Source organism: Peromyscus eremicus, chromosome 10 (assembly GCF_949786415.1).
Source record: "Peromyscus eremicus chromosome 10, PerEre_H2_v1, whole genome shotgun sequence".
NCBI classification, from domain to species: Eukaryota; Metazoa; Chordata; class Mammalia; order Rodentia; family Cricetidae; genus Peromyscus; species Peromyscus eremicus.
The window spans coordinates 79,359,497-79,383,888 of NC_081426.1; the positions used below are offsets into that span (position 1 = coordinate 79,359,497).

General features: G+C 39.4%; 1 protein-coding gene across 1 annotated transcript; it reads left to right on the plus strand.

Annotated features, from left to right (window-relative positions):
• Positions 1-5,877: 5,877 nt before the first annotated feature.
• Enam (enamelin) lies at positions 5,878-23,185 on the plus strand. Its single transcript, XM_059274627.1, is given in 9 exon segments — positions 5,878-5,931; positions 7,332-7,400; positions 7,507-7,557; positions 8,938-8,979; positions 10,617-10,889; positions 11,988-12,050; positions 16,424-16,474; positions 19,824-22,575; positions 22,578-23,185. Coding segments are annotated over 9 exon segments (3,963 nt in total).
• Positions 23,186-24,392: the final 1,207 nt, after the last annotated feature.

The following is a 24,392-nucleotide window of genomic DNA, read 5'->3' on the forward strand; positions in this document are numbered from 1 at the left end:
TCTCATAAAATTTCTCCACAATTAGCTAAGATGGTTATTTTTTTTCCACTTCCACGTCCCCTCATGATTCTTCTAGAGTCAAATGGTGCTATAATGGCCATGGGCATTCTGAGGTAGCTGAGCTAGGGGACATATAGGCTGGGTTTCATAAAACACTTTCAATATACAGTTCTAATACTGCTGGCCATCTTTACATGGGAAAGGCTCCAGCAGAAACGCTCCTTCTGCCCCACTCTCAATGCCTGTTCACTTGGTATGTAACCCAAAGATGCAGCAAACTGACACTAGAAACATGTGAGTAAAGGAGAGACAAGGTTGCAAGTGTCCAGATCACATGCCATTGCAGGGGTGCCTCCAGACATCAGAAAAAATGTTTTTCTGCATTTTATAGCATTTGTACTACTTATCACCTCTTTAAATTTTGCTATAGCTTTTTATCAAAACATATTCCAGCCGGGCAGTGGTGGTGCACGCCTTTAATCCCAGCACTTGGGAGGCAGAGCCAGGCGGATCTTTGTGAGTTCGAGGCCAGCCTGGTCTACAGAGCGAGATCCAGGAAAGGCTCAAAGCTACAAGGAGAAACCCTGTCTCGAAAAACCAAATATATATATATATATATATATATATATATATATATATATATATATATATTCAAAATAAAAGTATATTACTAAAAACATATATTTAGTTTCTTACACGGTTTTCTGTTCTTTTTCTTAAGAGATATCTTAAAGTTTTGCTAATTTAGAACTCACATGTCCTATATCCACTGTTCATTTAAGAATCAGACACAGCCGGGCGGTGGTGGCGCACGCCTTTAATCCCAGCACTCGGGAGGCAGAGCCAGGCGGATCTCTGTGAGTTCGAGGCCAGCCAGGGCTACCAAGTGAGTCCCAGGAAAGGCGCAAAGCTACACAGAGAAACCCTGTCTCGAAAAACCAAAAAAAAAAAAAAAAAAAAAGAATCAGACACAGTTCTGGTTTCCTAATAATTGGTGTGAATGGGAAACACACAATAGTATAGATTTTTGTAGCAAATGAATAAACTACAATGTTTGAAAAAGTGATCAAGTATATTATTTCCATAATGAGATGGCATCATAACCACTCATGAATTGTAAGAAGTAAAGAAACACCCGATCCATGAGGGATGCTCACTGAGTCAAGTGCTGCTTTCGACCCTCAGTACATCCAATCCCAAATCCTGTGACCTTAGGCATTGGGTTACATTGCCTCCGCAGATAGAGAATGTGGCAAACACACTGATCTTCTTAAAGTTGATGGTGAATATATATACATAAGAGAGTTGATTGCTCAGAGCTCCACAAAGTAACTACCACCTTTGAGGGCGGTCCAAATAAATAACCACCTTCCAGCAGTTAGCCCTTGGCCATATTCCTCCTTGTGAGCCAAATGCTGAATATAAATAGGAAAAAAATCTAAAATACTGTACAGACGCTTGGCTGTTCTTTTAAAGGTTTCTTGCTATGATGGTGGAAGTGGTGGTTTATTCTATCTGTTTATTTGCTTTGTTTGTTTGTTTATTTGTTTGTTGGCTTGTTGAGATAGCATCTCACTGTCTAGCCAAGTTTGGCTTCAAACTCATGATATTCCTCCTACATCCTCCACCTTAGTGCTGATATAAGAGCCATGCACTGTCATGCCCAGATGTTGTTTTTGCTTTGATAAATAAGTAATCACAGTAAGGAGAAATATTACTCAAAAATATTTAGAAATATGTCAGTGGTTGGTAATATAGCAACTACTGAAAAACCAATAACAATAATAATAAAGTAACATTTATTTACATATAATATTTAAAAACTAGATGTTAAAATTTTATCTCAAATTCTCAGGAAAACTATTAAAAATTCACTATCTCTTGTTTTACAAATGAAGAAACTGAGGCTTAAAAAGATGAAATAATGGCAGGGCAGTGGTGGCACATGTCTTTAATCCCAGCACTCAGGAGGTAGAGCCAGGCTGATCTCTGTGAGTTTGAGGCCAGCCTGGTCTACAGAGCGAAATCAGGACAGGCACCAAAACTACACAGAGAAACCGTCTTGGAAAAAAAAAAAAATGAAATCACTTGACCAAGACTTTCAAACAAGTAAAGTATAGAAGCCAGAATTTGAAACTAATACCAAGTAAATTTCACATCCTAATAACCTGTAAATAATTGTGGGCACCTAAGCCAGGACTCTCCACAAAGATATTCAAGATGGCTTGTGACACAGAGCACTACTCACCGCTTGATCTGTGAGAGGTCTAAGAACTAGCCTTCTTCCTCTTCTTCTGCTTCTGCTTCTGCTTCTGCTTCTGCTTCTCGCTCCTGCTCCTGCTCCTGCTCCTGCTCCTGTTCCTGCTCCTGCTCCTTCTCCTTCTCCTTCTCCTTCTCCTTCTCCTTCTGCTTCTTCTTCTGCTTCTTCTGCTTCTTCTTCTTCTTCTTCTTCTTCTTCTTCTTCTTCTTCTTCTTCTTCTTCTTCTTCTTCTTCTTCTGCTTCTGCTTCTGCTTCCTCTTCCTCTTCCTCTTCCTCTTCCTCTTCATCTTCATCTTTCTCTTCTTCTTCCTATTATAAGGGTGTTTTCACACTTAGGGAGATTTGTATAGCTTCAGAGAGAAACCAACATGGTGGATGCATAAACACCATTTGACACCATGATGGAGTACAACATGCTTCATTTAGTGATCCTACATACTCTTTTATAAAAAAAGCCACAGAAGCTCAACTTGATAGCTGTACTCCAGAAAGAATTTGAAAACTATAACTTTATTACTCTTAAGTCATTAGTAAATCATTAAAAGTTAATATACATCCACAAAAGTGCCTTGATATATCGCCAAGTCAGTCACTGAGTACTAACGGCATTGTATATTGTTTCATCTAGTCTTTAAAAGAAACATAGGGGCCATTTAATATTATCCCCATTTTACTCAACAGAAAAGCAGACAGTTGGCTAATTTGTAATAGTAAGTTTAAACTTCAGTCCAACGACTTAAAATCTAATGTTTTTCACCATATCTGAGAGTAAGAAACCAAAAGACTTCTGTACTCAATAACTTAAAACCTAGATTAGTGGGGTGCGATGATACACAACCTTAATGCCAGTACTCGGGAGGCAGAGGCAGGGAGATCTTGGTGAGTTTGAGGCCAGCCTGCTCTACATATTGAGTTCCAGAGATACAGAGTGAGACTATGTCTCAAACAAACAAACCTAGAGAATCTGAACAGAGGCAAAGAAAAAAATATGTGTTCTCTTTGGTGCAGGGAGGAGCCTCACATTTAAATACAAATGCACAAATTCTGGTCCCAGACTGAGAAGCCTCATTTTTGAATGAGAATAGAATCCTGAATAACAGAAAGAGACAGATACACATAAATAATTTAAGCCATGTTATAAAACATGTTCACAGACAGTTATAATTGTTTGGAGAGAAAAAGAATTATAAAATAAGAAGTAATGAATGAGTAAACAGATAAAGTCACAGCCTGGTTCCAACAAATTTTATAAAGTTAAGTATATCTTTAGGTTTTCTTTGCAGGGGTAGGGGTGTTGAAGGAAAAAAAAAGAGTTTAAGTTATTTTTCATAATCTAATCCAATCCTACTAAGGGCTCATTCTCCTAGTAGAAGTATGGATTTCCATGATCAATACCCAACACTGTAACACAGAGAACTAATGTAAACAAAGCAAACAGTGGTAACTTGGTGGCAATACCTACTAACTAATACATCTATAAACCAAGACTTCGCTCCCTGGGTTCAGAATCCATGCATTTATGTGTGAATAGCCTTTCCCCTCTTGAACTAGAACACATCTGCAAAGACTGGAAGGAAGGAAGGTAAATTGAGAGAGCAATCAAGACTTGAGTTTGGTACCAACTCCCAGTAGCCTACCTGCTAAGGCTTCCCCAGACTCTGTGGGAAGCACCAACGTATCTCAGAGCTGTCAACACCATGTGTCACACTCCATCCTCACTGCCCCTAAGTGACCTACCTCTAGCAAATTCATGCCAATGTAAACACATTGTTATGCTTGCGACTCAATTGCTACACAATCAGACAAAGGCAGCCTAACACTTGAATCAGATACCCGTTTGCAAATCTTGCATACATACAGATTGAAAAATATTTCTAATTTACTTAATGACTATTAGTCTAATGCCACCTTATTCTTTGTAGCAGTAAAATTTGGAAATAGGGTCTCTGAAAATGGCAGTGTTGTGTGGCCCAAGAAGAGACACTGCACTTCCCATGCCTTAGAAGAAGAGCACATGTACAACCACTGGGTGGACACAAGAATAAGAAGCAGGAGACAGCTTTAGGCAGCAAATTCAGTCCTCCTTGGGTTTTAAATGCCAGCATTAAAGTAAGCCAGCACACCATGACAAACATATTCTCTCAGGAAGACATAGAAGGACCCGAGCACCTCAGATCCACCAGGAATACAAAGCTTGCTCATGTTGGTAAGAAGCAGAATTGGATTTATTTAGAAGTGAAGTCTTTATTATGAAAAGCCGAGTTGCAGAAAAACCAACAAGCCAAATACATAACTATAAGTGAATTTCTCAACTACAGTTTTTCCAAAATTCTATCATCATAAACATCTGCGAGCTACTTGCCATTCTGGTCAGCTCCTCTAAAATCCTAAATCCCCAACAACTAAGTTACATCTGAGTTTTAAAAGGAACTATACTCTAGGCTTTTATAGAATACGCACCAAATAACTGAGTCAGTCATAGATATAACATTCCAGTTTAATTACATATTAACCATATATTAACTAGATCTATATTATTCCACCTTTTGATGGTGGCCAGTGGTTTATGTCAGTAGCATATAGTTAATAGTCACTTTTGTTCCCAAAATATATTTGTATAAATGAAGTTTCTACACTTCAAAGCCCAAATTCACAAGGAAAGCACCTTCTAAATCTTACTGCTGTAAGCTTGTTTTTCTGAGTTGTTATTACAGATAATAAGAGACTTCATTCCACAGCTCCTATAATAACACAGTATAAATTTTGCACTCGATTTTTTTTTTTTTTACTTTAAACACTTGTGATGGCAAAACCATTTTCCTCAAAGCTGATTGGTTGTGCATGTCTACAACAGTACTTAAATGTGATCCTGCTATCAAGGCTCCTGACAAGGAGGGATCTTTTTATGTTAAGTCTTTTGGGTACTGAACATGACCTTCTTGAAGAATTTTTGTTTTATTATTAAGAAATAAATGTGTCTTGTTCCTTGGCTTTCTCTGGCTTCAGCAGTTTGTAGTCATTTCCAGCATAGACTAGTAAGAACATATTTCAAAGACAGGTTAACAAAGTTCAAGTTTACTTCTTATATAGTGCAGCTTCTCAGTGGCATTGGGTGAGTATCAAAAACATTATCAACATATTGTATAGTGCCAAATAATGACCTTACTTATGGATGTTTGTTAACTTTCCTACTGTACTCCGTGATATTTCCAAATCACTTTTGTAGACTAATCTTTTGATAAAAGTTTCAGCTCCTTAGTTTATTTGGTGTTTGTTTCTCTTATAGGTTTCCTTCCTTTAACACTGTACCTTTGTACATTCTCCCATAAAGAAGTTTTGTCAACAATGCACTAGAAGTATCTCAAAATACGATGCCTATCTCATTTTCTCTCTGATTTAGCTCTCATCCTAATCTTAAGGCACTGAAGATTAAGCTCGATTTTGAGGACCCTCTAATAAGGGTATGGTTGGATAAAATGACTAACATGCCATGGGCTGCCCTAGAGGTGACGCTTTGCTATTCATTTAATTTATTTGCTCTGTTTCCAAACTGGAGTTTCTTCTCATGCAGAAATCCTTATTTTTCCCAAAAGGCTTATGAAAGTTTTGGTGAGAACATGTTGCTGCTTCAGTGCAGAAATCCAGCCTCTCTTCCAAGGCCATGTAACTTGGTGAGTATTCCACTTACTTTTCTATTATCTGGTCTTTCGAACGATAAGGTTATTAAGTGCTCTTGAGAAGACAAATTCTCACTTAAATATGTAAGATGATGTGGACAACATAAAGACTTACAGTCACTGTACTTCAAAGCAGCCACTGAGTATTATTTTCAAGTCAAAAAATAAGGGTTGACTATTATTCAGTTATGTTTTTTAGAGGTAGAAAGGACATTAAAAGTCACCCAATATAATTTGATAGTTTTAAAAAAATAAGTGACATTATATGCACACAAAAGAAAATAAGATGTATCCATGCATGAGTGTACAAAATCTAGAGTCCCTGTGACTCTACTATAAAGATGAAATGGGTAACTGAATGAGATGAGCACCCAAAGCTTCCCAAATGCCTTGATCCACAACCTCAGAGACATTTAGAACGGAGATCCTCTACCCATGCTCTCTTTTCACTTCCTTGTGGCTTTGTAACCTACACTGAACACACTAGCTTCAGCAGTTATTTCTCTAAGGAAAAGACAAAATGCACATCTGTCTCTTCCTTCTTATTTTTTCCTGACAAGCCCTTGAACAAATGTGCATTATTAAAGGTCAAGTCATAACAATAATAGAAACACAAACAGATGAAAAATAACACTGTGAAATTCTATAATTTATTTAATCATAATGTTAATATTTCTATATAATGCAATGTTGTATACAGTGTCTTACAAAACTTCCAAGTCCTAATTTTTGAAGTGTACATTCATTGAAACCAAGGGTATGTACAGTGGATGTGGTTGGACCTTACTAAGCCCTTCTAAACCAACTTGGTAGGGAGACTCTCAGAATCACAAATACTATGTTTTTTTTAGGTTATAAACTCTCTTAAGTCTCCTGTGATTCCTCTCTGTCTCCCTGTCCCCTTCTCTCCCTCTCCTCCTGCCTCTCCCACACACACACACACATCTTTCCTCCTTAATCTGACTTTGGTAATTAATATCTACCAGTTAACATAAAACTAGGTAGAATCCCTTTATATTTCTGAACTCTCCTTGATAGACAAGTGAGGAAGCTAGTGCCTAACTAACTGTAGAGTGCCCACAAGCTAGTGCCTAACTAACTGTAGAGTGCCCATAAGCTAGTGCCTAACTAACTGTAGAGTGCCCACAAGCTAGTGCCTAACTAACTGTAGAGTGCCCATAAGCTAGTGCCTAACTAACTGTAGAGTGCCCACAAGCTAGTGCCTAACTAACTGTAGAGTGCCCATAAGCTAGTGCCTAACTAACTGTAGAGTGCCCATAAGCTAGTGCCTAACTAACTGTAGAGTGCCCATAAGCTAGTGCCTAACTAACTGTAGAGTACCCAAAGCATAATCATTTTGCTGTCCCCAAATGATATTCAGTTTTGTATTCTAGGTACCAAATGTAAAAATGGAGATCCTCCTGGTTTTGCTGGGTCTGCTCGGTAACTCTGCCGCCATGCCTGTAAGTGTTTCCTTTTGTATTCAAAGTTTTCTTTGTATTCTCTTATTGCACTCCTTGGGGACAGCTGACAGGTTATTTCAGCTAAGGCTCTGCATTTCTCCCTCAGTTCCAGATGCCAATGCCCCGGATGCCTGGATTTAGCAGTAAAAGTGAAGAGGTATGTATTACACTCTGTACTAGAGGAGATGTGTGCCAGGGTCCTACCTAGAAGCTCATGAAAAGGAGATTACTGGTACTTTTTTTTTAGAATATAAAATGTCTTATAAAGAGACAAAGGGAGGGAAAGTTGAAAGTCTTCCACTCAAATCAAAGCAAAATTATTCTCCCCCAGGAGTCTACTCATGTGCTTCAGCGTCCATTTAGGTTAAAATTTAGTTGTTAGCTTTGGGGTCGTTTTTGTTCACTAGTAAAGAGCCATGCACACCTGGGAGTGTTAGAAAGTAAATACTTACATATATCTTAACATAACTAGTTACCGTTAGTCAAATTCCATGTACAATTGAAACAGGAATCTTAGTGTGTTTGTTTGTTTGGGTTTTTTGTTTTATTTAGTTTTTGAGACAGAGTCTCTACTTTATGGAGCCCTGGCAGTCATGGAAATCACTATGTAGACCAGGCTGGGCTCTAATTCACATAGATCCACCTGCCTCTGAAAGTGCTGGGATTAGAGGTGTGTGCCACCACACCCAGCAAAACAGGTATCTTTACCACGAATTATCTTGTTCTCAAATCCTAAATTCCAAATAAACAGAACATTCAAAATCTTCAAAGTAAATTATGTTTATTTTCTGTTTTGTTTTCTATATTGATTCAATATGATGTCTGACTTCAAAATCAGAAACTCAGGGGCCGGGGAGACAGCTCAGTTGGTAAAGAGTTTGCTGTACAAGAATGAAAACCTGAGTTTGATTCCCCAGAACCCCATAAAAGCCGAGTTTGGTGACACTCACTTGCAATCCCAGCACCAAGGAGTGGAAACAGGAGGTTTCCTGGAGCTCACTCAGCCTACCCAAATCAGGAAGGCCCAGATACCAAACGAAGCTCTGTTTCAAAATAGAAGGTAGATAGCTCCTAAGGAACATTATCTGAGGTGTTGGCTTCCATATGTGCACAGAAGAACACTTATACAAAACTGTGCATATGAGGCTGGAGAGATGGCTCAGTGGTTAAGAGCACTGATGCTCTTCCAAAGAACAGAGAATAGAGATTCCCAGCATTTGCATTAATTGTCTGAAACCTGGAACCCCAGTGCCAGGGCATCTGACACCATCTTCTGGCCTCTGTGGGCACCAGACACTCACTGTGATACACAGACATATACCCAGACATATTAAATGTTTGATTTTTTTTAAACTGCACATATGCAAAAAATTTATATACTCTAGAATTTTTAATACAAGTTTTACATTCATGGAATTTGAAAAAGAGATTATGACTATTGTGCCTTCAGATCCTAAACTCATTTCTCATGCTTTGTGAATTAAATGAATAAAAGCTTTTCATTTTGTGCCACATTCATGGATTCCTTTCATTTCAGATGATGCGATATAGTCAATTCAACTTTATGAATGCCCCGCCTGTAAGTTCTTCTTTATATGACTTCTGAGACTTTCATGTTTATGTCCAGAACCTGGGTCATGTTTGTCTTAGTTCATAGCAATGCTAATCACCAGCCATGTGTCTTAGTTACAAGCTAACCATTACAATAAACCCTTTCACTTGTCCCCTAGTGACAAACATTCTCCTTATTCATTTTTATTGTGTTTTTATTCTATAAATGAACATCATCTACTAATTACAAGCATTCCTTATGTCCTAGAACACTTGGTTCTGACTAAATTTCCAAGAGCTATTTCCACAAGCAATGACAACAAAAGTCATATAGTAAATACTATTAGAAGAAAGGATTCTATCTGTGTTCTCTTAAAAAATACTAAAATTGTGAAGTGTCTTTTTTTTTATCTTGTTGGAGTGAACATGGGTTATTCTTATGGTGGTATCATATGCTGATTCGTTTGTTTGTTTGTTTGTTTGTTTGTTTGTTTGTTTGTTGGAGACAGGGTTTCTCTGTGTAGCCCCAGCTGTCCTGGAACTCAAGATCTGGTACCTCTGCCTCCTGAGGGCTAGGATAAAGGCATATACCACCATCGTCCAGTTTATATGCTAAATTTTAGAACAAACTAAACCATGAGTGTCAGCTGGTCCTCTGACAAAATTGTGTGACAGCCTAAAAACACGTCACTTTTTACTTTTGTGGCATTATTAAAGACTTCATCAATTATGTCTAATCCTTTCCATTCGTAATTTTTCTGTAAATTCTTTACCTAAAGTCATCATAATCAATGTTCTCCTCCTAAACTTCAGCTTTTCTTGCCGTTTTGATGTCTATGAGTCAACATTTTCACCAATGGAAAATCCTGCATGTTTTGAGGGTCTCGTGTGTTTGTTGTTTGGTTGGTTTTGGAACGTTATTTGGGTTTTGGTTGTTTTGTTTTATTTCCCTTTCTCTCTGTACCTGGCCTTATATATAGCAATTCACATGGGTTTTGGATTTGACATAATTTTCCATAAAAATCTGTACACTTAGAAAAACATAAAATGCTTGTGCTTGGTGGGGTGGTACATCTCAAAAAAAAAATCTCTGCACTCTGGATTTCAAAAACAGGAAGATTGCTCTATGTGTACGTGTACATAATGTGTGTGTGCACGTGTATGAAGGTCAGAGAACAACTTAGGGCATCAGTTTTGCCCTCCACCTTTCTTGAGACAGTGTCTCTCTTTGTGGTTTGTACTGAATATACCAGACCAGTTTGCCCATGAGCTTCCAGGCATTCTCTTGTCTCCATCTCCCATCTTACCATAGGAGCACTGGGGTTACAGAATCACGCTACTGTGCCCAGCTTTCCATGCATGGTTTCAAGTGATCCAAACTCAGGTGCCCACATTTGTGTGGCAAGCACTTTGCCCACTCAGCCATTCTTCAGCCCGTCAAGCTCTTAAACTGAAATTTCTTATTGAAGTCTGCTTTTTTGATAAGTTTGGCCAGCTTTCATTCAGTAAGACAAAAATGTGTGAAGTTTTCACTAAAGATCTTAGCATCAAATTCCACTGGATTTGTAAGCTTCTTGCCTTGGTTTTAGAAGTTTACATTTAGAAGGTGAGAAGAGTCTGGTCCTCAGCCCTCATTCAGTGTTACTGTTTTTGCTACTCTCTCAGATGATGCATATGGGCCCCTATGGAAACGGTTTGCCAATGCCTCCACACATGCCTCCGCCGTACCCTCCATACCAGATGCCCATGTGGCCTCAGCCAGTACCCAATGCATGGAATCCACCCCCAATGCCCAATTTCCCAAGCAAGCCTGATCAAACCCAGGAGACTGCCAAACCCAACCAGACCAATCCGCAAGAGCCACAACCACAGAAGCAGCCTCCAAAGGAACCACCAAATGAAGCAGCACGGGCCAAAGAGGAAGCCCAGCCACCTCAGGTAAGGCTTGACTAGACAACTTCCATATCAGAGGCTTAAAAAATGCCTTGAAAGAGATCTGGAGGTCCATACCTTTCCAGCATCCACACTGCCTCCAAAATTCAGTACAGGTATTATTGTGTAAGAATATGATAGTTAATTTTGACATTTATCAGAAGTTGCCTGACAGATCAATTCCAATCTTATTTAGTTCAAAATTACACGAATATTGTTGCCCTAAAGCTCCTTTTAAAACACAGCATCAAGCTGTGAATTGTGGGACATGCCTATGATTGCAGCAATATGAGGGCTGAGGTGGGATCAGGACTAGACGACCACCTTGGCCATGTGGTGAGAAAATCTTTAAAATATAATACAGAGTCTCGCGACCACTAGAAGAAGAGTCAGGAGAGAAAGGTCAAGTTCTACGCCAGCCTTCATTGGTCCTACAATGTTAAGGAAGTTTCCTCACATTTCTAGACTTCTTTCCCCAAGAATAAGTCAAATGGCTTCTAAAGCATTTCCAGACCCATGCTTTGATGACATGTAATATTCTTCTGAAACTGCCACTGCCTTCAGTACTTCCAGGTAACTTAAGTATAGTCAACACAAGACAAGAGGATGTACAAATGGTTTCTCAAGAGCTCTTGCTGTATAGAACTTCAGAAATAGCAGCTTTTGGTTATCTGTTATCACAAACAGTTAAATATATAGGGAATACAAAGTGAATAAAAAGACACTCCTGGATTTGAATCCTGGTTTCGGTCACAACTCTGCCATTTGGGGCCACTAACTTCTCTGAACCTCAGTTCAGCTTCTCAGTGGGAATAACAATAGTGCATGGTCATCTGAGGTCTAAGGGAGTTCCATAATCTACTACTGCTTCAATACAGTGTTTAATCGTACTATTACCGTCATCTACATCAAAAATATGCAGGGGAGGTGGGGGCGACAAGGGAGGTAGAAGGAGAGAAAGAGAGAGTAGGAAAGAAAGAGAGAGAGATTTAATGCAAACAAAAATATAAGCAGTCTCCAGTTTTCAAATAATCATTATCAATTTCTTTCATTTCTCATTTTCAATCTCACTACCAAATAACTCTAACTTGCATTTCTTTCCAGCCATTTCCACCATTTGGCAATGGGCTTTACCCCTATCAACAACCACCATGGCCTATTCCACAGGTAAGAGTTTTTTATGTGCTGTAAATTAAATATTAGTATGTGACATATAAGACTAATACAAGCTTATATACTGTAATATACCAGTCAGTAGAGAGTATGGAACAAAATCAAGTTAGTAATTATTCAGAAAAATTATTTTAAAAATTAAGTAAATTTTTATCAGACCAGTTGTCAACATGAACAGAGCCTAAATCATGACTACTAATAACGTAAATTTTTTAAAATAAATTTATTTATTTATTTTACATCCTGGCCACAGTTTCCCCTCCCACCTCTCCTCCGAGTACCCCCCACCTTCCCTCTGCCCCCCATCCACTCCTCCTCCATTTATATTCAGAAAAGGACAGGCCTCCCATAAATCTAATAACATATGTTAACAAATTAATTTTAAATGGTTGTACTATAAACCTCTCACATAAGAGATCATGATATCTTCAATGAATTTCATAATTTAAATATACTAGTAAAACTGACCCAAGACAGAGTTTTAAACTAAGAAGCAAGCCATGACTACATTATGATCTGTCCATCACATCTTTTTTCTAACAATAGGTACGTCATTAAAAAGAATTTTGCAAAATAATATTGAATTCTCAAAAAGTTCTTAAAGTTTAAAATTAATAACATTAAATATAATATTTAGCTTTTTTGAACTAAAATAATAGTAAAGGCAGTGTTTTTCAATCTTTCTAATGCTACGACCCTTTAATACAGCTCCTCATGCTGTGGTGACCCCAACCACAAAATCATTTTTGTTGCTACTTCATCACTTTAATTTTGCTACTGTTACGAGTTGTAATATAATAGTTGTGTTTTCTGATGGTCCTAGGTGATCTCTGTAAAAGGATCATTTGACCACCCTAAGGGGGTCCTGACCCACAGGTTGAGAACTGCTGTGTAAAGGCAAGCTGTTAAAAACAGCTGTGCATCAGGAATTACTCAATAACTGTTCATTTGGCTATGAAATAGGTTTTTCTTGCTTATAACTCTCTGACCAAGGTTTGGAATGAACAATTCACTCCTTACTTTGTTTACTCCTTAAAAGGGTGGCTTTTTTTTCACACTCAAGGAAGGAGAGATAGGTAGTTCCAGGTGAATAGTTCAAAAGCAACATAATTTTCATATTAAATGACTATTAATCTCATCTACATTAACCTCCTGAAGAGAAACAAAAACTACTTTTTAAAACGTTGCTACTTTAACTATCCCTGAGCTTTCTTTTAATTTAATGTACTCTTTTTTTAACCTTTGATATTAGCATACAAAATAATGGTTTCCTGATAACACTTCCTGTGTTTGTGTGTTTGTATAGGGGTGTGAACGTGTGTGTGGATGTATATGTGTATGAATGTATGTGGAGGACAGAGGCTGATGTCCATTGTCTTCCTCAATAACTCTCCACCTCATCTTAAAGACAGAGTTTCTTATGGAATCTGGAGTTCCTGTCTTTGGCTAGGCTGGCTGGCAACCAGTTCCAGGGATCTGCCCATCTCTGCCTCCTCAACCCTAGAATTACATATGCACACCACCACACCCAGCTTTTTGGGCAGACTGGGCATCTGAACTTGGGTCCTTAGGCTTGCATGGAAAGCATCTCTTCAGTCCCTCATAATAGCCCTTCCACACATACGTGTTTTCTTTCTTTCTTTCTTTCTTTTTTTTTTATTTTTCGAGACAGGGTTTCTCTGTGTAGTTTATGGTGCCTGTCCTGGATCTCGCTCTGTAGACCAGGCTGCCTCGAACTCACAGAGATCCACCTGGCTCTGCCTCCCGAGTGCTGGGATTAAAGGCGTGTGCCACCGCCACCCAGCTTCCTTTTTCTTATTTATCCTCCTCACCCACTGCTCTCTCTCCTCCTTGGCTCCTCTCTTGATGGTCCACCACTTTGCTCCCAAAAGTTCCCGCCTTTCTTTCATGACACACATATTTCATTACTCTCTTCCCCATCCCTCTCACTTCCTGTAAGATCTTTTCATTCCCTCTCAGGGTCCTCCTGATTTACTGAGCTGCACAAACACACATAAGCACACATACACAGACATATGGACAAACAATCTAGAGTCCACAATTAAGAGAAAAGGGGGCAGTTTTCGTTAAGCCTGACTTACTTTGCTTAACACAAGGATCTCCAGTTACATCCATTTCCTGAAAATGTCACTATGTCATGTTTCTTCATGGCTGATAGAAATTCCTAGTGTAAATGTACATTTTATTTACCCATTCATCTGTTAATGGATAATTAGGCAGATTCCACTTGTTTAAATCATTGTGAAGAATGCAGCTTACAAACACAAATATTCAAGTATCGCTGTGGTATGCTGATGTTAAGAGTCCTTCATGTATAACTGGCTGGGTCAAACAGACAGTTCTACTTTGAGTTTCGTGAGTAACTTCTACACTAACATCCATAGTGACTGTGTCACTCTGCATTACCACCTGCAGTTTCCAGGAGTCCTCTTTCCACACATCCTTGACTGCATTTCTTAACATTGGTTTGGTGGAATCATAACCATTCAGACTGTGTTGAGATAGAATCTTAAAGTTTAATTTGCCCTTCTTTGATAGTTAAAAGCATTGAATACTTTCTCAAATGTTTACTGGCCATTCGCATTTCTTCTTCTGATAACTGCTTCTCCACTTCATTAGAATATTTACATTATCCCTTAAGTATAGCTGGCAATGATTCCTTCACATTCTGTAGACTGTCTCTTCACTCTGGTGATTGTATCCTTTGCAGAAACTCTTTAACGTTCTGCAATCTTACTTGTCAACTCTTGGGAGTCTTTTTTGTGCTAATGGTGCTATCAGAACATTCTTACCTATGCCTACATACATCTTGAAGTGTTTGATCTGTTTTCCTTTACTAGCTTCAAAGATACAGGTCTTGTATTCAAGCTTTTGGTCCATTTTGAGTTAGTTTTGGTGTGAGGTGAGAGATGTGGGTTTAGTTTAAATCTTCTGCAGGTGGATATATAGTTTTACCATGCTAAAGAAGCTGCGTTTTTTCCAATGTTTTTGACACCTTTGTGGAAAATTAGGTGTTTGTAGCTGTGTGGGTTTATCTCTGGGTTTGGCTTTCTATTCCACTAGCCTTTGTGTCTGTTTTTGTACAAATGCCATGCTAACTTTGTTACTATAGCTCTGTACTATACAAAGAAGTATCAGATATCATGCTATCACCAGAATTTCTCTGTTTAGAATTATTCTGGTTATTTAAATCTTTTGTGCTTTCCCATAAATTTTAGAATTTTTTCCTATTTCTGCAAAAGATATAATTGAAATTTTGATGGAGGTTGAATTGGATATATAAATCTCTTTTAATAATGTGATGATTTTTATAATCTTGAGTTTGATAATCCACATACATGGGAAGCCTTTACTTTTCTTGTGTAAGCCTTCAAATTCTGTTAGGAAAATTAACTCTAATTGTAAATGAGGCATGCTAAATATCACTATTCGATCTCATACTGTTGTGTGATCTAATATGGATAGCTGGAACCCATTATCACTCAAATATTAATCTGTCTATCTCTATCTCTCTGTCTCTCTCTATCTCTCTGTCTCTGTTTCTCTCTGTGTGTGTCTGTCTCTCTCTCTCTTTCTGAGATAGTGGGGTAAGGTGATTGCTAAGACATGTGGGTATTTTTAGTAAGATAACCTCGGATCCTGTAGAAGCCTTATAAAAATAGTACTGACTAAAGGATCATAAGTATCAATAGGTAGATAGCAAGTCTAATGTCTCGGGAGCACCAAGTTCACAGTACTAACACATGATTAGTCATGAACCAATTCAACGCCTCTCCAGTCTTGTGAACAAATGCCACCACAGAAAGTGGGGGCCAAGGATACACCAGTGGGTAAAGAACTTGCTGTGCAAACACGATGACAAGTTTAGATCCCCAGCGCTCACACTGGGGAAAAAAAAGTGTGATGCACACCTATGAACCCCAGCACCAGGAAGAGGAAACAGGAGAACCCTAGGGCTTGCTGGCCCAGCTGCTCCGGTCAAGCAGTGAGCTCCAGGTTCAACGAGAGATCCTATCTCAGAAACTAAGGTGAAGGAGGAAAGATGAAGGCATCTGACATCAACCTCTGGCCTCCACACACATGTACACACACACACACACACACACACACACACACACACACACACACACATTTCTAGCCAAGCTGAGTAGTGCACATCTGTAATCTCAGAACTCAGAAGGCTGCGGAAGGAGGATTGCCATGAACTCAAGGCCAGCCCAGCTACGTAATGTATTACATAATGCAATGTATGTGTTATAAAGCAAGACTTTAAAAAAAATAATGGAAAAGAAGAAAAGAAAGAAAAATGATTTCTTCCTGTGTTCATTGTGCTTTTCATCTTTCAGAGGGGACCACCACCAGCCTTTGGACGTCCAAAATTCAGCAATGAAGAAGGAGTAAGTAGGCATGATGCCATCACCTCAGTTAATCTATCAGCTACTATCTTTTAATCCAATGTCACAAGAACCTAAAATCTATCATGAAAAAACTCCTTTAACTCAAGTTCCTAAGATTTTTTTAAAGTGAAATAGAAATCAAGCTAGTAACCTAAGTAAGTTTGACACATCATTGGACACAGCACAGGAGACAGATACACAGCCTCACCTCTAAACCCAATACCACTTAAATGGTGCATCATTTCCTCTACACGTATGAAAGATAGCTCACATATCTCCTGTGAAAACTATTAGCCTCTTTGCGAAACTGATGGTGAACTCTAGACAGCAGAACACACAGGAAGAAAGTAAGATCATCTTAGAATACCCCCTACACAAGAAATTGCATTATCATCTAAATATCCCATTGCATGAATACTGAAATCCAGAGAAGACAAATTATTATTCAATGTTTCCTCTTCAGTTACAGGATAAACTGGACCAAACCTAAATCTTATGATATCTTTTTTAGTATACTCCAAGAAAGTAATCAAGTATATCCAACCAATTCTTAATATGTCACTGAGACTATGTCATCAAATAAACTATCTTAGTGGTTTGACTCTATCCATGGACTTCCCTTACTCTTTTTCTTAAATATGTGATATGCACTCAGTGAAAGAAGAAATCAGTACCTTTGCTGAAGGAGAAAGGAACAAGGTGTTCTTAAAAATAATGATGGTGAAATTATTATCTCAATGATAGCACAGGATGTTTTTTTAATCACTATAAAATACCCAAATAGAAGTGATGTAGATCATTGTATACACCTTGACCTAGGAACTAGAACTTCAGATTTTCGTAAACAACATTAGCAAGTGAAACAGAATAATCCAAACATTAACACAGGCACTAAATCTGTAGTCTACCTCTTGGGGACACTGTTCAATTTCCTGTGTGGTACTACAAATATTTTCTCACGTATCTATCTCATCATCTCTATCCCAAAGGAGAATAAAACTATTTTCCCCTCTATTCTATTTGTTTTCAAAGAAAAACTAGGGCTAAGGACACAGCTCAGTAGGAGAATACTCAACTACCATGCCTAAGGCCATGGGTTTAATCATCAGAACAGGGAGAAAAAATTAAATAACCTAAATGATATGCAAATGTCTAAAAATGCATATAGGTTATTCATTTAATTGAAAATTATTAAGCATTCCCCACTGTTCTAGAAAACTAGAATATCAAAAACAGTATTTTTACTCAAAAACTTCACATAGAGAAATCAAGTGGAAGGACCCCGAAGAATAACTAGAATTTTAGAAGCAACTAAAATTCACTGTAATGATAATTACAACAGAAGGCTGTGCTGCTGCAGACACACAGGAACAAATCCTAAGCCTAACTCTGCTAAGGGAAGTCAGGGCACAACTGTGGCACTCAAGCTGAGGCTTGAAGGATAAGTCAAGTGTGCTGAGAAAAGGTTAGATAGAAAGAAATCATGTGCAAAGACTCAGAGAAATAACAGTAGATGTCATTTGAAACCACATCAAGTTTGTTGTTGTTGTGGTGGTGGTGGTGTTTTTTCGAGACAGGGTTTCTCTGTGTAGCTTTGTGCCTTTCCTGGAACTCGATCTGTAGCCCAGGCTGGCCTCGAACTCACAGAGATCCGCCTGGCTCTGCCTCCCGAGTGCTGGGATTAAAGGCGTGCGCCACCACCGCCCGGCAGATAAATAGAATTTTTTCTTTTTTTTTTTTTTTTTTTTTTTTTTTTTTTTTTTTTTTTTTTAGTTTTTCGAGACAGGGTTCTCTGTGTAACTTTGAGCCTTTCCTGGAACTTGCTTTGTAGACCAGGCTGGCCTCAAACTCACAGAGATCCACCTGCCTCTGCCTCCCAAGTGCTGGGATTAAAGGCGTGTGCCACCACCGCCCGGCTGAAAACACATCAAGTTTAAGGAAGACGAAATAAGGCTAACTGTCATGGTCATGGCTCAGATGATTGTAAACATCTTAACATTTTTATTATAATATGTAGCATCTATTAGACACAAAGTTCCAGCTATAAAGACATATATAACATATGCCTATATTATCATTTGACTTTCATGACAAACTGTGTGGTTTCTGCTATTCTATTATTATTATTATCTCCATCTTACAAGTGAACAAAGTGAACTTAGTCAATAGTCATGGTACTGAAAGTGGTGAAAAGGGCCTGCAACCCACATCTGTCTAGCAACAAGACATACAGCTTTCCATATTACGCTGAAGGATTTAGAGTTTATCCTTTAAGGTCAAGGCAACTTTAAACACATATTTTAAAAGAAAAACGTTGTATTTCTCAGAAAGCCATGCCTGGTTTCTCCTACTCTGATGGTGCTAACAAATGAAAATCGGGGGTTGGGGGAATGAGTACGATTATACATACAGTAGCCAGTGAGAAAGCTACAATATTTTGGGAGTAATGGGTATAAAAGAAGACAGGACAAGGATGAAAGTTTAGATACAATGTCTGAACTTGGTCATTAATTGTCTGGAGAAATTAGAGAAAGAAGAAACTGGGGGAACTGGGTTTCAGAGGAGTAAATGTTCCTTAGACATGCAATATTGGAGGATGACCTCCGTAGGGAGGGGAACCCAGTTATGGGCTCATTCAGTGGGAAGATTCTGGAGCTTTACTGACTGGACCTTAGAGAACTGTGGGACAGGCTTTACCTTTGTGAGGTACAAGCATGTATCCATATTCAAAGTCTGGCATGTAACTGATTCCTCAGCAACATAGGTGTGTAAATGAGAACACAGAAATGAGGCTGAGAAGGGTGGAATCAAAAAGCAAAAACTGCAAATCATGATGTCTTGCCTGTAATCCCAGCACTCAGAAGGCAAAAGGCAGGGGGATCACAGCAAGTTTGGAGCTAGATTAGATTTAATTTAGATTAAAACTAAACACAGCAAGTTACAGGCCAGCCAGGGTTGTATGACAAAACTCGGCCTCAAAAACAAAGAACTAGATACAATGTTAAGATTTCTAAAAGTTAACCTGGATGTGGTGGCTCATGTCTATAACAGCACTCAGGAGGCACAAGCATGAGGGTCTTCACAAGTTCAAGGCCTGAGTGAAGAGTAAGACAGTGAGATCCTAGATCAAGAAAGCGGTTTAACCGTAAGGTTCAGGACCTGGACTTAAAGGCTAGAAGAATACTCAGCACCCAGAGGGTAGAATGGAGAATTCAAACTTCTAGAAGGAAAGTGTAGGCTGTAGTGGAAAGAGAAGCCTGTGTGCAAGATTTCCCTGTTTCACTAATTCCAAGCAACACCATAAGAGGAAACAAAGAATAATTCTCTTTTCCTGTCTTCGTTCCTACAGAATCCTTACTATGCATATTTTGGATATCACGGCTTTGGGGGTCGTCCTTATTATTCGGAAGAGATGTTTGAAGATTATGAAAAACCCAAAGAAAAAGATCCTCCTAAACCAGAGGACCCACCCCCAGACGACCCACCCCCAGAGGCCTCCACTAACTCAACTGTGCCAGAGGCTAATGCCACACAGTCAGTTCCTGGAGGAAGTCAAGGCGGAAATGATACTAGCCCAATAGGGAACAGCCCTGGGCCGAATGCTGGCAACAACCCTACAGTTCAAAATGGTATCTTCCCTCTCCCTAAAGTAAATGTTTCAGGCCAAGGAGTATCGAAAAACCAAATTCCGTGGAGACCAAGTCAGCCAAATATTTATGAGAATTATCCTTATCCGAATATGCGAAATTATCCTTCAGGAAGACAATGGCAAACCACCGGTACCATGGAGCCCAGACAGAACAGACCTGGTTACCAAAACCCACAAATACAAAGGGGTCCTCAGTGGAATTCCTTTGATTGGGAAGGCAAACAAACTACTCGTCCAGGAAATCCAACTTACCGCAAACCTCTCCCTCCTACTTCAGGAGTCAAATATCCCAACTCTGCAGGAAATCCAGTAAATTTTGGAAGAAAATTGCCTGGGCCAAATAAACCCTTTCTGGGAGCCAATCCGGCCCCAAATAAACCCTTCGTGGGACCCAATCCGGCCTCAAATAAGCCCTTCATGGGAACCAATCCAGCCTCAAATAAACCCTTCATAGGAACCAATCCAGCCTCAAATAAACCCTTCATGGGAACCAATCCAGTCCCAAATAAACCCTTCATGGGAACCAACCCGGCTTCAAATAAACCCTTTCTGGGAGCCAATCCAGCCTCAAATAAACCCTTTGTGGGAACCAATCCAGCCTCAAATAAACCCTTTCTAGGAGCCAATCCAGCCTCAAATAAACCCTTTGTAGGAACCAATCCAGTCCCAAATAAACCTTTTGTGGGAGCCAATCCAGCTGCAAATAAACCCTTTGTGGGAACCAATCCAGCTGCAAATAAACCATCTACAGGAACCAATGCTGCCTCAAATAAACCATTTGTGAGAAACAATGCTGCCGCAAATAAACCACTTGTGAGAAACAATGCTGCCTCAAATAAACCATTTGTGGGTGCCAATGCTGCCTCAAACAAACACCCTGTGGGAACCAATGTGGCCTCCATGGGTCCTAAACAGGTTACTGATAGCCACAATGTGAAAACCCAAAATCCAAAGGAAAAGTCACCAGGTCAAAAAGAAAGAACAGTCAGTTCCACAAAAGATACAGCCAGACCCTGGAGAAACTCTCAACAATATGGAATTAACAAACCAAATTATAATTTGCCTCACCATGAGGGTAGCAGGGTAGGCCCAAATTTTAATTCTTTTGATCAACAAGAAAACCCCTACTTCTCAAGAGGAGATTCCAGAAGAATGCCAAGTCCAAAAATACAAATCCAAAGCCAGAATCTGCCCAAAGGAATTGCTTTAGAGCCAAGAAGAACCCCATTTGAATCAGAAACTAAGAAACCTGAATTAAAGCACAGTACACAACAGCCTGCGTACCCTAAGAAAATCCCTTCTCCTACAAGAAACCGTTTCCCTGCTGAAAGAAACTCCTGGAATCACCAAGAAATCCCTCCACCCTTAAAGGATCATGGGAGGCAGGAAGAAATGTTACCTTATCCTTCCTATGGCTCTAGAGGGAATATTTTTTACCATGACTATAACAACCCTTACTATCCTAATGAGAACTCACCATACATTAGAAGCAATACATGGAATGAGAGGGTTAGCTCTCCCAGTACTATGAGGCAACCAGAAAATCCACAGTACCCCATGAATTCTCTAGACCAGAAGGAGACAGAGCAGTATAATGAAGAGGATCCAATTGATCCAAATGAAGATGAATCTTTTCCAGGACAAAGTAAATGGGGTGATGAAGAGCTGAACTTCAAAGGAAGCCCAACAATTAGGCAGTATGAAGGTGATAAATACGCCTCAACCCTACCACAAGAATATCTTCCCTATTCCTTAGGTAAGCCACCTAAGGAAACTTTTCCTTACAGTGAAATCTATCCCTGGAACCCACATGAAAATTTTCCAATCTATAATCCAGGTCCTACGATAGCACCACCTGTGGACCCCAGAAATTATTATATTAATAATGCCATAGGACAAGAAGAAAGCACTCTCTTTCCTTCATGGACCTCCTGGGACCACGGGAATCAAGCACAGAAGCAAAGAGAAAGTGAGCCATATTTCAGTGGAAATATCTGGGGTCAGTCCACAAGTTCACACAAATCTAATCCACCAAACCAGAAGAGGAACCATCCTACCAGTTCCCCTGCTGGACTTCCGAAAGACCCAACATGGCTTGAAGGTGAGAATCTGAACTATGATTTACAAATTACTAATTTAAGTCCACCAGAGAGAGAACAGTTGGCTTTCCCTGATTTCATTCCTCAAAGTTACCCATCAGGCCAAAATGAAGCACACTTATTTCACCACAGTCAGAGAGGTTCCTGCTGTATTGGTGGCTCCACGGCACACAAAGACAATGTGCTGGCCCTACAAGACTACACTTCATCCTATGGTCTTGCACCAAGGGAGACCAAAAAAACCAGCCCTGTGCATACAGAAAGTAGTTATACCAAGTATGCAAGACCTAATGTCTCCCCAACCAGCATCCTACCTAGTCAAAGAAACATCTCAGAGAATAAACTAACTGCAGAAAGCCAAACCCAAGTCCTTTTGGAGATGGTGTCCCTGCTCTGAGGAGGAACACACCATATTCTGGAAAGAATCAACTAGACACCGGAATTATGGCCTTTCCTGAAGCCAGCTCTCCTCAGCCAAAAAATACACCCTGTCTTAAAAGTGACCTTGGAGGAGATCGGAGGGATGTTCTGAAACAATTTTTTGAAGGCAGCCAGCTCAGTGAAAGAACTGCTGACCTTATTCCTGAACAGCTTGTTATTGACATCCCTGATAAAGGCTCTGGCCCAGACAGCATACAAAGTGAAGGCCAAGGAAATGGGGACGAGATGCAGCAGCAAAGACCACCTACCATCCTTAAGGTGCCATGTTTTAGCTCCAAATTAGCAAAGTTTCACTCTTCAAGCACTGGACCTCCAACTAATGATGGAAGACAAAGCCTGCTTAATGGTGCTCTCTCTACACCTACTGAAAATCCTAAGACATCAGTTGGGTTAGCTACGAGGGAACAATTTAAAAGTATAAATGTAGATCAAGCGAATGCAGATGAACACACTACATTTGAAGCTTTTCAAGGAACCAGTCAAGAGGACCAAGTACAAGGCTGCTTACTGCTTCAGGCTTAGGGATCACTTCAACCGAGCATTCTCGGGGCATGAAAACAACTAGCAATCCTACGTCAATGATTTTGTAACTCTGTCCCCTGAGACTTGATTATCTGATCTTCTTGCTGATCCCTACGTCTTTCACCCTCCCAACAGTAGAAACAGTGTGGCCCAGGTAGAGTTAATGAGAGTGGGCTTTTGGGGCTGGCTGGATCCAGCACTGTAACAAATTAGTGCACACTTAAGAAAAAGCATGAAGGCTGTGACCATTCCTGCCTTGAAACTTGGAAGCTATTTGTCTGATTGTCTGAGTTAGTTTCCTCTTTCTTGCTCAGTTATCCTTTTTCTCTCAAATTCCTTACAACGTTGTTTGGTTTTGCACATCTAGCAGGCTGCTGAGTCTTCCCAATTATATAGAGGCCTGCACACCAGTATAGTCCTGATGCACTGCATACTTTTTTCCTTTGTGTTGTTCTTGTTCATTCTGTTTCCTAGTTAATATGATCTCTGGCAATTTTCCTTCTACTGTCTTCTAACTTCGTTATTTGCTTCCTTCTTTCTCCTTTGATCTTCTCTTTCTCCGTCAGTCTCCATAGAGCTCCTCCCCATTCTCTCTCCATCACTTCTCACATTCTGAAGTAGCTATCCTTGACCATCGTCTGTCTGCTCTGTCTCCTAGTGTGTAACTTTGACCTTTAACCAATTCATTTTTCCTCTCTGACTCTTTTTTCTCCTTAAATTTCTCGTTTTTCCTACTTTATATATACACATATATATGTATCCCATTTTTCATGCTTTTCACTCTCTTTTAATCTACTCTGTAAATTCTACTCTCTGATTTTTTTTTCTCCACCAAACCATCACTGGAGATAACACATCTGAAGTAGCTACTTTCATTGATAATTTTCTCCTGACCTCTCCAAGTAGACAGCCTTGTTAAAAGAGCATATTCTAGGAGAATGGAAGACAGGCTAATTATCAGATCACAGAGCTTAGGAAAGTGGGAAATGAAGAAGAGAAGAAATTGTCGCTCTGGGACTGAGTAACCAGAAAAAGAGACTAAGTAAGGCTTGCTACACCCTGTCACCAATTCACAATCTCCAGGATCTGCAGAGGCCATTTGGGGAAGACTACCTTATACAGATAAAATACTCAATGTTCAGTTGTCTTTACTAGTTCAGTATAAATTATTGTACCACTGTATATTGTGACTATCATGCTTATGCTT